At 38.4% G+C, this 15,297-nt stretch overlaps 2 protein-coding genes across 2 annotated transcripts in view; one reads left to right on the forward strand and one right to left on the reverse strand.

Annotated features, from left to right (window-relative positions):
• Nucleotides 1-3,052: 3,052 nt before the first annotated feature.
• LOC114351569 (43 kDa receptor-associated protein of the synapse homolog) overlaps nt 3,053-15,297 on the reverse strand; it is a 26,775-nt gene continuing 14,530 nt past the window's right edge. Inside the window, exons 10-16 of the mRNA XM_028302831.1 lie at nt 13,730-13,819; nt 11,480-11,670; nt 9,890-10,025; nt 9,156-9,307; nt 8,045-8,206; nt 7,220-7,381; nt 3,053-3,098 (exon numbers count right to left, since the gene is read on the reverse strand). Of these exons, the coding sequence (XP_028158632.1) occupies nt 3,053-3,098; nt 7,220-7,381; nt 8,045-8,206; nt 9,156-9,307; nt 9,890-10,025; nt 11,480-11,670; nt 13,730-13,819 (939 nt within the window). The remainder of the gene's footprint in view (nt 3,099-7,219; nt 7,382-8,044; nt 8,207-9,155; nt 9,308-9,889; nt 10,026-11,479; nt 11,671-13,729; nt 13,820-15,297) is intronic.
• Nucleotides 14,213-15,297, forward strand: part of LOC114351572 (uncharacterized) — a 4,684-nt gene continuing 3,599 nt past the window's right edge. The window contains exon 1 of the mRNA XM_028302833.1: nt 14,213-14,986. Within this exon, the coding sequence (XP_028158634.1) occupies nt 14,321-14,986 (666 nt within the window). The 5' untranslated portion in view covers nt 14,213-14,320. The remainder of the gene's footprint in view (nt 14,987-15,297) is intronic.

Consider the following 15,297-nt stretch of genomic DNA (forward strand, 5'->3'; position numbering starts at 1 on the left):
CAAATATGCCACAGAAAGTTACCATGGTTAAAAAACACTATTTTGTGTGATAATATTCCTGTCAATCCATTTTTGAATGGCATAGAATCCATGTACGATAAATTATATAATAATAATAAATTATCTTTAGGCAACTTGTATTCCTTTTTAGATTAGCTATAAGTACATATTTCTGTAGCACGTTTACCAACAGCCTAAATAGTTCAACATAGTGATACCAGAACATAAATATTCTAATCTCCTGTATTAATCTATATTTAAAATTTTCATTGATTGAATCAACGTTTGAAAATCATATTTTCAATAATAGTTATAATTTTAAGTATACAGTATAGTTAGTTAGTAGGTAGTTAGATGTGCAGGTACATACATTCGAAGGACACAATAGACTATAATCAGCAAATTTTGTAATAGTTTCACAACATCAACGACAGTGATATAAATATTTTTCTTTAAAGTGACTGTTTTTGTATTAACGTACTAATACTTTGACATAAAATTGAAAATATATTTATTCAATAATTATGATACTTTATTATAAACATATAAATTGGCAGAATAAACATAATACTTTGCTTAAATTAAAACTGTTAAAATAGAGACAAGATCTATTACAAAATTCACTTTGACAAGATACCAGCAACTTGACAAACATTAATGTTATTAAACTTAAATTTAATTTATCTTTCCTATCTAAAAAGTATTTACTAACATATTAAATGCATCAGAAATTATACCATAATATAGTATGAAGTTTGTCAAGTCAGAATGGAATAGAGTTTGCAAGTGACTCTGCAAAATCAAATAATTTTAACCCATGAAAATAAGGAATATAATTTGAACCATATTTTATTAATTTTGCGATCCAAAAACAATTCATGAATTTGAACCTTAGATCAATAACTGTTAAGGACTTGTTTATAATATGTCTCGTATATATTTTTTCACTAAAAAGCGTGCATTGATGAATACTTTATGGTTGAGATGATGTAAGTGATACCCACTACATTTATCTTAAAATAGCAACTATTTTCCTACATTATTTGCCTATATTGATGACCAATTTCAAAGAGATTACTGTTTTCCAATACAAATTCTCTAATTTCAGGTCACTATCACTTACGTTGAGCTTGATACGAGTAAAAGGGACAGATACATCCGAAAATACAGACGTTAGAAAGAAGAATCCCATAAAACATCCCTCAAGTCACACGTTTCCAGAAGACGAGTCTCATCATTCCCCTATTCAACAATAATAGTTTTCTTGCAGAGTCAAATGCACAGTGCTAATGTAGTAATTTTAATAGTTCTACCTATTATTTTATATTATTATAATGCGTCTTAAATAAAATCTCCTTAAATTAAAAATTAAATAAACGTGTTGATCTCAATCACAAGATATACTTTATTAATCTCTGGATTATTTATAATAATATTAAATAATCTTTGCCAGTCTTTGGACAACTCCACAGTATAATATATGATTACGGCAATAACGACGATAGAATTTATATATTTTATAATATAATATTAGTGTTATTAACAGGAGTAATGTAAAAGTTTCAATGAGGTTCTTACATACATTTGTCACAGCAACCTACTGCAAAATAACAAATTCCCTCGTTGTAATTTGGGCTTTTTTTCTTTAAAAATAAAGTTTAATTTTAATTACAGAAACTTGCCAATTTGGTCATAACTCGCTTTTAAAAAAGTCAATACTGAATTACCTACATATTATTTAGAAACTTTTCCACTACTCCATTTTCTGCATGTGCCCATTGTCAAAACCAGTGCATCTATCTGACACTATTTACGTTTATATTTTAGTGATTTTACTGTGTTTTTATATCTTAATTGACTGTACCTATTTTGGCAGTTTGTGATATTATTAGATTGAACTAAACTTTTACACAGAGTTTTTTATGATATTTATCTCTATATTTAGCATTTCTATAGAAATGCCTCTAACTTTTATACCCTACAACAAAATATTGAATATGCAACAAATGTTTTTTTTTTCATTAATATAAGCGTATATTCTCATCGAAAACCCATAATACTGTTAGTTATAATAAATATGTAAGTATATTAAATACCATTTAAATTTACACCAATACCCGATCATTATTATTTATATAATGAATAATAATTATTATACATACATAATAATATATCCGTACAAAACAAAGTTGGTTATAATAAAGCGTATTTTCAAAGGAATCATATCCTATATTTAATATTACAATATTAATTTAAAAGGATATGGACATTCGTTCCTTTTTATCGTTCACGACAATTCCATCAATATATTTTTTGAATAAATTATCACGTTAATTTCGCAATATATTTTTTTCTCACTTGAACATTGTAACTTCAAAAATGCAAATAATTACTTATCTCATTTTGCATTGCAACCGTCTTTTAGAGCTGTCAATCTTTTCGATTTGAAATTATTGCAAACGTTAATTTGAATTTGAAATTAAACAGAAAATTTTATTTTCCATCCTTTATATCCGCCAAGATTTCGTTATCAACGAATTAAGTAAGTCGTGTCCTGTAAAACATTACCCTTTTCTCTGCAGTCAAGTAAGAAGTTTAGACCGCGCTGTTGGCGCTGTCAACTGGTCAAAAGTTGAACACAGGGCCGTCTTTAACCTACTAGGGGGTCTAGGGGCCCTGGGCATTAAAGGATTAAGGTTAATAAGATCTTTTTCGGTTTTTCCCTTATCATCTGGAAAAAGGTCTTATTAGCAGATGGGGGCCCCTTCGGTACCTGGGCAAGTGCCCAAAGTGCCCATTGGGAAAGAGGGGCCTGGTTGAACAGACTGGGGTACGGAATATTTAATTGTGATACCAGTATATAAAACATGGCTCTCTTTTCTGCAGTCGGGTAAATAGTTAAGACGCTGGAGGGGTCGAGGTGAATTGTGTTATGATGTAACAAAGCGTATGCCGCATTCGAACTATTGACAACATGGCCATCTTCTCTGCAGTCGAGTAAGTTAAACGCTCGAGGTGGCTTGTTGGCTGCTATGATCAGAGAGTATGGAGTTCAGATCCGAGTCGCGCAGTGTAGGCGGAGTCCCGAAGGGGAAGTCCTGGAAAGAAAGCCTTGTTAATTTTAATTTTACCCTCGTGTAGCGTTGTAGCGTAGTGTAGCGTAGTGTAGCGTCCTGTAGCGTCATTTATTTAGGGACTTTTAGCGTCGTGTAGCATCTTGTCGCGTATTATATCGCACCTTTAAATTTAAACCGTTACTAAACGAAATTATGAAACTTTGCAGGAGAGCCAAAATAAGAAAAAAGTCAATGTTTTTTTTCAATACAGTCAAAGGAAATAGTATTTTAAGGCTTCTTAATGAGTTATATGATAGATATGTGCTAACGCTATGTTATGTGATTTACAAAAATAAAATATTTTATGTATAGTATTATTTATTTTGATTTATAATAATTATAGTAACACTTTACCATTTACTATTTTTTCATTTTTAAATAAATTACTATTCAAATTGCAGTCCAAATAATGTTACTATATTGAAAACTATTTAAATTTCAATGATAATGGTGATATTATTATACATTTAAATTTTATATCATAGAGTAGGTATTTGTGATGATGTTACAATATTAAAAAAATAACAAACATTCGAAATCAACAATATTTTATTACAAATTAAAGATATCCATACAAGCATTTAGCCTAGTTATTTATTAATCAGTCTTAAGACATTTTGTACCTTTAAATCATAGGAAGTATAACTGATAACGAATAAGAAAAAAACACACCTAGCAATTACAAAAAATACATAAAAATATATTAAACTCAAGTAACAATCTCAGCATTATTTCCCTACCCTTGAAAGGTTGTTCACATACCTACCTTAAATCACTTAATAATAAAAATAATGAACAATGTTTTGTGGCCACTGCTCAGAATGGTTGTAAGGTTGAGTCTCGTGGTACTAAAGAGCTCCTCCTCATAGACATAACCATTAGCCAACAAGTTCGGTGGAGCAGGAAAGCTCTCTCTGCTGCCTGGATTGACTATAAGAAGGCCTATGATTCGGTGCCTCAATCATGGCGGGAGAGGATCTTAAAGTTGTGTAAAGTAGAAGCAATGAGATCCTTTTTACGCTCATGCTCATGCATGGGGCAGTGGACTACAGTCCTTCGGCAGCCAGGTGGTGGTGAGAGGTCTCCTGATCCATTGAACTTCATAAGGATTGAGCGAGGCATTTCCAGGGTGACAGTTTGAGTCCCTTGTGGTTCTGCCTAGCACTGAATCCTCTTCGCACTCTGTTAAAGGATTCAGGGCTTAGTTATCAGCTACGAAGAGGGGGTGAGGTCATTAGTCACCTGCTCTACATGGATGATCCCAAGTTGTTCGCAACAAAACGACAAGACCTGGTGAAGTTGCTAAAAACCACACAGGTATTTAGCAACGCCATCAGGATGGAGTTTGGTGTAGACAAGTGTCTCCGAATTTACAACTTTCTGAGACAATGACACTCAAATCTCTGTCCGAAACTGAGACCTATAAGTATCTTGGTATGTCAGAATCGTTAGGTATATCGGTAGAAGACAGATCACAATCAAGACAGTCAGCAGCTCACACAACATCGCATGTTACATCCGCGCTCATCTGTAATGAGACTGTATATTCCACGGAAGTGGGGAGGTCGAGGCTTTTTAAATGCCAAGAACCTCCACAACCGTGAAGTGTGCAGTCTCAGGGATTATTTCCTTACCAATGAGTGCGGAATGCATCGTGATGTTGCGGCAGTTGACAAAAGCCTCACGCCGCTCTCCTTCGCAAACGAGAACTGGCGCAAGCCGCGGATCGGAATGACGTATCGGATTTGCATCTTGTGTAAAATTATAGTTAAAATTATATTAAGTTCGTCCATAGATGTTTGCTTGGGTTCTTCGAAACATGGGGAATCTTTTTCAGCGTCCACAGCTTCCATAATGCGAGCCAAACGTGGGTTCCGGAAATACGACATCACTTGGAGCAAATAAATGCTCTTAATCTATAATTTATTATAGAGTAAAAAAAATGTTTCACTATTGTAACTAGGCATACCTATCATAAAATTTACTCATTGCTTATTGAAAAACTGTAATTAACGAAATAGGCACCCTTTAGTGATAAATATTATTAGATAAGTACCTAAAAAAATAAAGGCAAACTGTGACTATACTAACTGTTACCGTTTACCAAAGAAATTTTATAATGAATTGTGTATTTTTTTAAACGAAAACTGTGTTTAAACATATAGTCACACTTTACTCATTAAAAAAACTAAACAACTTACCTTTTTTGTGACGAACGGCCGTTACTATCCAAATAATCACACTATGAATTTAAACTTTCGTCATCACTCCGCAACAAACACGTTCTTACTTGCATAGACCCGTTATTGTATTTAGCGAGCCGTTCAAAGTTTGGCTTAGTAACGTTATGCTTTAACGCTAGATGGCGTTAGAAGGCAATTTTGAAGAAGTGGTCTATTTTATCTTGTAGTTTACGTGTCCTTTAGTAAGATGGCGTTGATAACTCATTTTTGCGAAAAATTCGTTTAGTAACGGTTTAACTTTAAAGGTGCGATATTATAATGGTATGTAGCGTCTTGTCGAGTCATATTTTAGAGTCTCGTAGCGTCTGGTCGTGTGACAGCGTCGTAAAGCCTTATGTAGCGTCGTGTAGCGTCAGCGTCTAGTAGCGTCATGTAGCGTCATGTAGCGTCATTTTATAGAGTATAGTAGCGTCATGTAGCGTCTGGTAGCGTCGTGTAGCGTCTTATAGTGTCTTATAGCGTCATGAAGTGTGTTATAGTGTCTTGTCGCGTCATGTAGCGTCGTGTAGCGTCATGTAGCGTCTTATAGTGTCTTGTAGCGTCATATAGTGTCTTGTAGCGTCGTGTAGCGTCATGTAGCGTCATGTGGCGTCAGCGTCTAGTAGTGTCATGTAGCGTCATGTAGCGTCATGTAGCGTATAGTAGCATCANGTGTAGCGTCATGTAGCGTCATGTGGCGTCAGCGTCTAGTAGTGTCATGTAGCGTCATGTAGCGTCATGTAGCGTATAGTAGCATCATGAAGTATCTAGTAGCGTCATTTTAGAGAGTATAGTCGCGTCACTCTTATAGTGTCTTGTAGCGTCATGTAGCGTCATGTAGCGTCATGTAGCGTCATGAAGTGTCTTATAGTGTCTTTTAGCATCATGTAGCGTCGTTTAGCGTCATGTAGCGTCATGTAGCGTCATGTAGCGTCTAGTAGCGTCTTATAGCGTCTTATAGCGTCTTGTAGCGTCTTATAGTGTCTTGTAGCGTCGTGTAGCGTCAGTGTCTAGTAGCGTCATGTAGCGTCTAGTAGCGTCTTATAGTGTCTTGTAGCGTCTTGTAGCGTCTTATAGTGTCTTGTAGCGTCGTGTAGCGTCATGTAGCGTCAGTGTCTAGTAGCGTCATGTAGCGTCGTGTAGCGTCTAGTAGCGTCTTATAGTGTCTTGTAGTCTCTTATAGTGTCTTGTCGCGTCATGTAACGTCGTGTAGCGTCATTTTAGAGAGTATTGATTATAGTCATAGCGTCATGAAGTGTCTTATAGTGTCTTGTAGCGTCGTGTAGCGTCATGTAGCGTCCTCTTTGTAGAAGACAGGACGCGGGGTTGATTAACGTCGAAGGGCAGGTCAGCAAATGAAACACAGGGCTCGATCCAAACGTGACAGTAATAGCGTGTTCAAACGGCGACTGAGGTATTAGCTCACACAATCAAAGTAACGGACAATTGTTATCTTTGTCTCGCTCACGCCTTAGTCTATCCTACTCTAATAACAATAAATAAATAAATAAAATAAATAAATATCCTTGGACATTTTACACTGCGCCGCTAGCCCCAAACTAAGCAAAGCTTGTACTATGGGTACTAGACAACAGATATAAACATACTTAAATACTTTTTTTTTTTGTAAATACATACATATTATACATAGAAAACACCCAGTCCAATACAAACAAATATGTTCATGCACACAAATGTTTGTACTGTGCGGGAATCGAACCCGCAACCTCCGGAATAGTAATCCGATTCGAACCACTACACCAAACGGCCGACTGAAATCAAGTAGTAGTAGACTGAAATACAAAGTAACTATTGTCTACACGAATAGACAAAGTTACTTTGTATAGAAATTCTACTATAGAGGTTCTACCGTTAACATACCTGATGGGGCTGTGCAATAGGCGCGGGAGGGGCAGGTGGTGGCGCGCGGGGTGCACGAGGTGAAGCACATTCCGCGCAGTCTGGGGCTCCGGTTGTACTGCGACCGGAGCGACGGGTCCAGGATGCTTGTCGTCTTGTCGTGTTATACACTTCTGGACACATCTATTGGCCCACCTTATAGTGCCTTGTAGCGTAATGTAGCGTCATGAAGTGTCTTATAGTGTCTTGTAGCGTCACGTAGCGTCTTATAGTGTCTTGTAGCCTCACGTAGCGTCATGAAGTGTGTTATAGTGTTTTGTCGCGTCATGTAGCGTCGTGTAGCGTCATGAAGTGTCTTATAGTGTCTTGTCGCGTCATGTAGCGTAGTGTAGCGTCATTTTAGAGAGTATTGATTATAGTCATAGCGTCATGAAGTGTCATGTAGCGCCTTGTCGCGTCATGTAACGTATTATTGCGTCGTGTAGCGTCATGTAGCGACATGTAGCGTCGTGTAGCGTCATGAAGCGCCTTGTCGTGACATAATACAGGGTGTTAGGTAAATGGGTATATGAGCCGACACTAGCCCATGTTAACATGGTCATATAAATGGTATGGTGAAGTCAGAAAATTTATATCTTCATTTTAATAATTTTATTTTTCATACAAATCGGATTTTATAAAATTTATTTTGTATGAAAATTAAAAAAATAAAATGATGAAATCAAATTTCTGACTTCACCATACCATTTATATGACCATGTTAACATGGGCTAGTGTCGGCTCATATACCCATTTACCTAACACCCTGTATAGTCGTGTAGAGTAATGTAGCGTCATATTACATACCTGGTGGGGATGTGCAATAGGCGCGGGAGGGGCAGGTGGTGGAGCGCGGGGTGCACGAGGTGAGGCACTTTCCGCGCAGTCTGGCGCGCCGGTTGTACTACGACCGGAGCGGCGGGACCAGGATGCTTGTCGTCTTGTCGTGTTATACACTTCTGGACACATCTATTGGCCCACCTTATAGTGCCTTGTAGCGTAATGTAGCGTCATGAAGTGTCTTATAGTGTCTTGTAGCGTCACGTAGCGTCTTATAGTGTCTTGTAGCCTCACGTAGCGTCATGAAGTGTGTTATAGTGTTTTGTCGCGTCATGTAGCGTCGTGTAGCGTCATTTTAAAGAGTATTGATTATAGTCATAGCGTCATGAAGTGTCTTATAGTGTCTTGTTGCGTCGTGTAGCGTCATGTAGCGTCATCTTTGTAGAAGACAGGACGCGGGGTTGATTAACGTCGAAAAGCAGATCAGCAAATGAAACACAGAGCTCGATCCAAACGTGACAGTAATAGCGTGTTCAAACGGCGACTGAGGCATGAGCTCACACAATCAAAGTAACGGACAATTGTTATCTTTGTCTCGCTCACGTCTATCCTACTCTAATAACAATTCCATCAAAAACAATACTTGTCAAAAAAACCAAGTCTCGCAACTCAGTTGTTCTACGGTAAAAAGTTGTGAGATCCATGTAATAACCAAGTCCAGGCCAGGAAATCTTTAACGTTTTACATAAATATACATATTGACTTGGCCATCGTACTAAATAATTGGGTATTTGACACCATTTCCCAATAATTCTAAAGCACAACTTTTTTAGAAAGACACTTCTTTCTGGTCTTAAAAACTTAATTAATTTTTAATTACCTGTAAATTACTATTTTTGGTTGCATTATAATTGAAAAAAGTATTTTCATTGAGTTGATAAAATTGTGACGTCACATGCTAGTATTGCCGTACAAAATCTATGGGCGAGTGTCGTTTTGACAGTTTTAAAAAGTACGTCAATTGATTGGTGGTGTCAAATATCCTATTTAATTTACACGTGTTTTCATGCTGCTCGACAGATAGACAATAGTTACTTTGTATAGAAATTCTACTACAAAGGTTCTACCGTTAACATACCTGGTGGGGATGTGCAATAGGCGCGGGAGGGGCAGGTGGTGGCGCGCGGGGTGCACGAGGTGAAGCACATTCCGCGCAGTCTGGGGCTCCGGTTGTACTGCGACCGGAGCGACGGGTCCAGGATGCTTGTCGTCTTGTCGTGTTATACACTTCTGGACACATCTATTGGCCCACCTTATAGTGCCTTGTAGCGTAATGTAGCGTCATGAAGTGTGTTATAGTGTCTTGTAGCGTCACGTAGCGTCTTATAGTGTCTTGTAGCCTCACGTAGCGTCACGAAGTGTGTTATAGTGTTTTGTCGCGTCATGTAGCGTCGTGTAGCGTCATTTTAAAGAGTATTGATTATAGTCATAGCGTCATGAAGTGTCTTATAGTGTCTTGTAGCGTCGTGTAGCGTCTTATAGTGTCTTATAGCGTCATGAAGTGTGTTATAGTGTCTTGTCGCGTCATGTAGCGTCGTGTAGCGTCATGTAGCGTCTTATAGTGTCTTGTAGCGTCTTATAGAGTCTTGTAGCGTCATGTATCGTCAGCGTCTAGTAGCGTCACGTAGCGTCTAGTAGCGTCATGAAATGTCTTATAGTGTCTTGTAGCCTCATGTAGCGTCATGTAGCGTCGTACAGCCTCATGTAGCGTCGTGTAGCGCCATGTAGCGTAATATAGCGTCATGAAGCGCCTTTTCGTGTCATAATATAGTCGTGTAGAGTAATGTAGCGTCCTGTAGCGTCAATACATACCTGATGGGGATGAGCAATAGGCGCGGGAGGGGCAGGTGGTGGAGCGCGGGGTGCACGAGGTGAAGCACATTCCGCGCAGTCTGGGGCTCCGGTTGTACTGCGACCGGAGCGACGGGACCAGGATTCTGGCATGCATCTGTTGATATTTAAATTTGAAAGCTAAATCCTGACAAAACATGATTCAATCCGTGGATAACAAACCAGATGGTAAAGCTAAAAATCCTGACAATAACATTGTACAAGGCCCAAAAAGCCCACAGATAGTAACTTGAATAAAACCAAGATTCCAGTGGCAAGTCTCATTTATTCCGAACCAAATTTGAGTATATGTAGGGGCCGTCTAAAACTTACATGCCGCGATTCAACCTACAGACAGCGCCATCTATCGGTAACTCAATATACTATACTATAATTATATGAAGCTTAACATTGAACAAACATAATCATATCAGAAAGTCGTGAGAAATAGAAGTTATTTTCGTGTTTTAAAGTCATAACCTAGGCTCAGACCATCGATTTTTCGTCGGCCGATAGTTTAGTCGGGCAGTTGATCAGTATGGGCATGTATTACACCGATATGATTTTCATACAAATTAAAATCGGGTCCAACTATCGGCCGATTAAAAATCAGTGGTCTGCGCCTAGGCTAAAAGGGAGCAATTTGGTACATTATTGTTTTGTAAAAGTGCTTTTTTTAAGCCTATTTACAGAAATAAATGAGTTTTAATGAGTTTTTCGAAATCCTTTGAAATCTGCTGCACTCCCAAACTTTATGGTAAGAAAATTATGGAGTTCCAAAAGGAGCGATTTGAGCATGCACGCTCTTGGTTTTAAATCCGTTGACTTCTGCTGCATCCGCCATCTTTTTGGCTTTAAACTTCTTTCACCTTGAAACTTAGACCCTTGGCTATAAAGATATAATAACTAAATATTTTTGAAAAATAACTACAAAACCGTCCAAAAATAGGTGTAAACTTTCGCGTGGTGAACGATATGGGCGCAAGGCAGCGATGCCAAAGGCTCAACCCGATGAACTAAGGGTTTCCTGAAGCGAGCACAAGTGGGCACAGACCAGTAAAAATGGAGTTCCACTAGGATCAATATGAACTCTATTTCTAAATCCGTTGAAATCTTCTTCATCCGCCATCTTTTTGGAAAGATGATTCATCCACCATGTAGCTTAGACCTTTAACTACCTACGCATCCTATGCTATATTTTTGAAAAATAATTTGTGTTTTCGTGGAATTTTTAACAATACTCACGCGTGGTGAACGATATGAGCGCAAGGTAGCGATGCCAAACTAAAGGTTCTGGCCTATCTGCTAGAGGCTCTCGGCACCGAGCGCAAGTGGGCAGAGACCAGTAACATTCTTCGTCCGTTAAATTAGGTTAGGGAGTACCTCAAGGAGCAATTTGGGCTCCAGCACTTGATTCTAAATCCGTGAACATCTTTGAAATCCGCCATCTTTTTGGCAAGAAAAACCTTCTATCTTACAGCTTTGACCTTCAGCTACAAACCCTAGACAGTATTTTGGAAAAATACTTACGACAAATCTTGTAAAATCTAAAAAAGGAAAAGCAATACTTACGCGTGGTGAACGATATGAGCGCACGGTAGCGACGCCAAAGGCTCTGGCCTATCCGCTAGAGGCTCCCGGCACCGAGCACAAGTAGGCAGCGACCAGGTGGCCGCAGAACGTTTCTGGCGGGCGGCCGCGTTGTTGTCACCCAGCGCTGTGTAGATCTCGGCTAGACGGAGGCGCACGCGGCGGACTAGCATCTAGGAACAGAAATTCAGGTAAAATTCAGTCTTCTTCTTTCTTCTTCTCGTGTCGACAACAAACCTACACGGTATCAGTCCAAAACTCTGCTACAAGAGTTGGCGATCATAAGCCAATGACAGGTCGGGCGACCCATGACAGTCCGCGCGACCTGTCATTGGCCTATGATAGCGATAAGTCTTCCTGCGTGCAGTTGTTTGGGCACGCAGGGCACGACTCATGTCTCGATCTCAGATGGTTCAAACTTGGAGTGCAGGTGCGGTTGTGTTCCATCCAGTCGATGAAGCACATGATGTCGTGTGAAATCCATTAAGGAAGTCAGATAGTGATTGCACCGATGGTAACACTTTAACCTCCCCAACAAGGCATACGCTGTCTTGTTATTACATATTAGCCTAGTAGCAACGAGGCCGAGGACTTTTCCCCGGGACAAACTTGGCCTTCATTGGTTGGGTTATTGGCGGTCAAGCTGTAGATCCTGGCTACACAGGAGTTGCAGCGGTGGGAACGAGAGGTGGGAATAGTCTCGATAGGAGCACCGAGCACAGTTACCAGGTCTAATCACACAACTAATTAGACGTAAAGATATTGTATGTACTCTTAAAGGGTTTAGAACAACTTTTGCCAAAAAATTCTTTTGCTTTTTGGGACCATATCTATATGTATAACAAAATTAATCGTTTACTTAATATACAGTGTGAGTCACGTTAAAGTGTACATATGAAAATAAATGAAACTAAACCTATTTTTATCGACAAAAAAGAGTTCAAAATTTTTTTGAGTTTTTTTTTTTATTTTTTATAGATTTTTTTTTCTTCAAATTACTTATTGTAAAGAAAACGTAATAACTTTAAAACTAAGCGGTATATCCTGATAAAATAAAAACAGTAATAATGCTAAATAACAGGCGATACTAAAAAAATACATAAAATACACAAAAAATGCCAACAAATAATAAAAAATGATACTTTTTGAAAAAAATCTGCTTAAAAATTCGTGTTTTTTTGGTTATTTTATAAATTTCTCAAAAAAATGCCCCTTTAACCGGTGGTTTTTATTACTTTGTATTATTTTCTATCGTATTATCTTTGTAAAACCAAAAATCGCATGTCTCTATCCCTATCACAACATTTGCTATGATCGTTTGAACAAAGGCCTGCCACAACATTATTCTCCGCTACAGGTAGAGACAATTTTAATTTTAACTAAAATGCTTATTTTACTTCGAAATCTTTTGTTTTTATTTGAAATCTAACTTGTTTTTATCAAAATTACAAATCTAGAGCCATTTTCAGTTTTGTTGTTAACGAAGCGTTGAATGGCGCGCCCGGAGAGGCTTAGTTCAAACGATCATTGCAAACGTTGTGATAGGGCGCACGCACATACACACACACACTTACACAAAAGATTAGAAAGAAAGATTGCTTTTAAAGTTAAAGTTTAAATTTTTGAAATAGTACTTCTTATCATTTATTTTGCCTATTTGTGTAAATCACATGTTATCATTCTATTTTTTTATTTATTTTATTTTTAGTTTGTTTCTAATATAAAATACTTACCTTAAATAGATTAACACAACCACGCAGTATCGATTAGCCGGTGGTGGAGGCCTGGTGTGCTGTAGCACAGGGTATCCTAGTACGGACACCAGTCTCTACGAAATACTTATTTTTGTTCCTTGTTGTTATAATTACCCGTTACAAATTGTGACTTCATGTATTTTGTAAAGAGAGAAATAAATAAAGTTATTATTATTATATTAATCGCCAACAGATAGGTAGGTAGTATATTGAGCAATAGTTGAACTTTTTTTTCTTTCATTCTACTTAATAATTCGCCTCCGTGGGTTGGAACACTCTAAAACTGGAATAAAACTATCCTATGTCTAAAAACCTACCAAACATCTGAATTGGTTAAGTGTTTTAAGCGTGAAAAGGTAAAAGTCAGACCAACAGACTTACTTTCGCCATTATAATAGTCTCAGTTCAATTTTGACAATCATTGGGTAGACTTGTGAATTTTCGGACTAAGCTAATAAAATTTTCTGGTTCTTCTTACCTTAGCTCCAACCGAAGTAGAGACCTCCAGCAGTCGAGTATTGAACTCCAGCGGTCGGCAGTTGCAGATCCTTCCTTGTATTCGCAGAACCTACGAAGGAAGTAGCATTGTAAAAATCTTTGGGTAAATAACATTAAATTTGTGATAAAAGGTACAGAGTCGGTAGTTTAACAAGCAACAGCATTTTTGTTTCTCTCCAATATAAAAACGTTTATCAGTGGTAAACACAGTGATTTCTTACAAGAAGAATAGTGCCAAGCAAACCTGATCTAACTATCTACGATGTGAACTATGAATTGAAAGTTTTTAGTGCTCATAAGTGCAGTTTTCTTGAAAAATAATAGGCGAGTGTTATTGTTTTGCTGGACATTAATCACAATCTGCAGTGCTTTGAGTATTACGCGTAAGCGACGCGTATCGCACGGCGCTTACGACCTTTTCGCCGCGACCATACTAGTTACACGAGTCAGCGGCTCAGTACTACAATATCGCTGCGCAGATTCTGTTGCGCTGGACGGCAGGAGCTTTACATCGCTTAAAGCGATTTAATCTACACACAGCCGAACGCGCCGCCCGTCTACCTTCTACAAAATGCCTAACAAAAGCAATAGATGCGCTGCTTGCCCAAATGTTTTGAAGGGTATTAGCTTTCTACATTGTTGTCGCTGCAAGGAGCAATACCATTATTCATGTATGAATTTCTCGGCGGATGATTATAGAAGCTTTACGGCTGATTTTAAGTCTTCATGGATTTGCCTAACATGTCGTTGTAAGGAGCCTAAAACCGGCAGTAACTGTGACACTCCCGTACGGCCGGCGCCCGCGGGGCCCTCCACCGTTCCTCAATATGACAATGTCACCCTTCGAGCCAAGAAAAAGTCAAGCACGTCTTTCTCCTCTCCCCCACCCGCTCAAAGTTGCTCATGTCTAACTGCAGCTGACATTCGAGCCGTAGTGAGGGAGGAATTACATCAAATTGTTAGAACAGAAATTAACTCTGAACTAAAAGAGATAAGAAAGGGCATGTCAACATTGGAAGCGTCAATATCATTTTTTAATGAGGAATTTGAGAAAATCAAGACCGCTGTAGCCGCGCAGACTGATACTGTCGCCGCCCTCCGCAAAGACAATGACTTTTTGCGCAATACTACACAAGAGCTCTCTGCCAGGCTTCGTCAGCTCGATCAAAGATCCCGTTCGTCCAATTTGGAAATTCAATGCGTACCCGAGCACAAGCAGGAAAACTTAACCAATATGGTATTGCAGCTAGCTAAAGTTATTAAATGCCCTGTAAATGATAGCGATATACACTATTGTTCTAGAGTAGCGAAACTGAATGCGAATAGCACTAGACCGAGGTCTATACTATTGAAATTGAGAAGCCCTCGCCTCAGAGACAATTTCTTGGCAGCAACTTCTTTATTCAATAAAAAGAATTCCACCGAGAAGCTGAATACGAGTCACCTGGGGTTAGGCGGGGAGAAAAAGCATCCTGTCTTTGTGGCCGAACACTTGACTCCAGAGAATAAGGAACTTCATGCTGCGGCTCGTCGTAAATCTAAGGATTT

Source organism: Ostrinia furnacalis, unplaced genomic scaffold (assembly GCF_004193835.3).
Source record: "Ostrinia furnacalis isolate ACB-3 unplaced genomic scaffold, ASM419383v2 OfSCF1161, whole genome shotgun sequence".
NCBI classification, from domain to species: domain Eukaryota; kingdom Metazoa; phylum Arthropoda; class Insecta; order Lepidoptera; family Crambidae; genus Ostrinia; species Ostrinia furnacalis.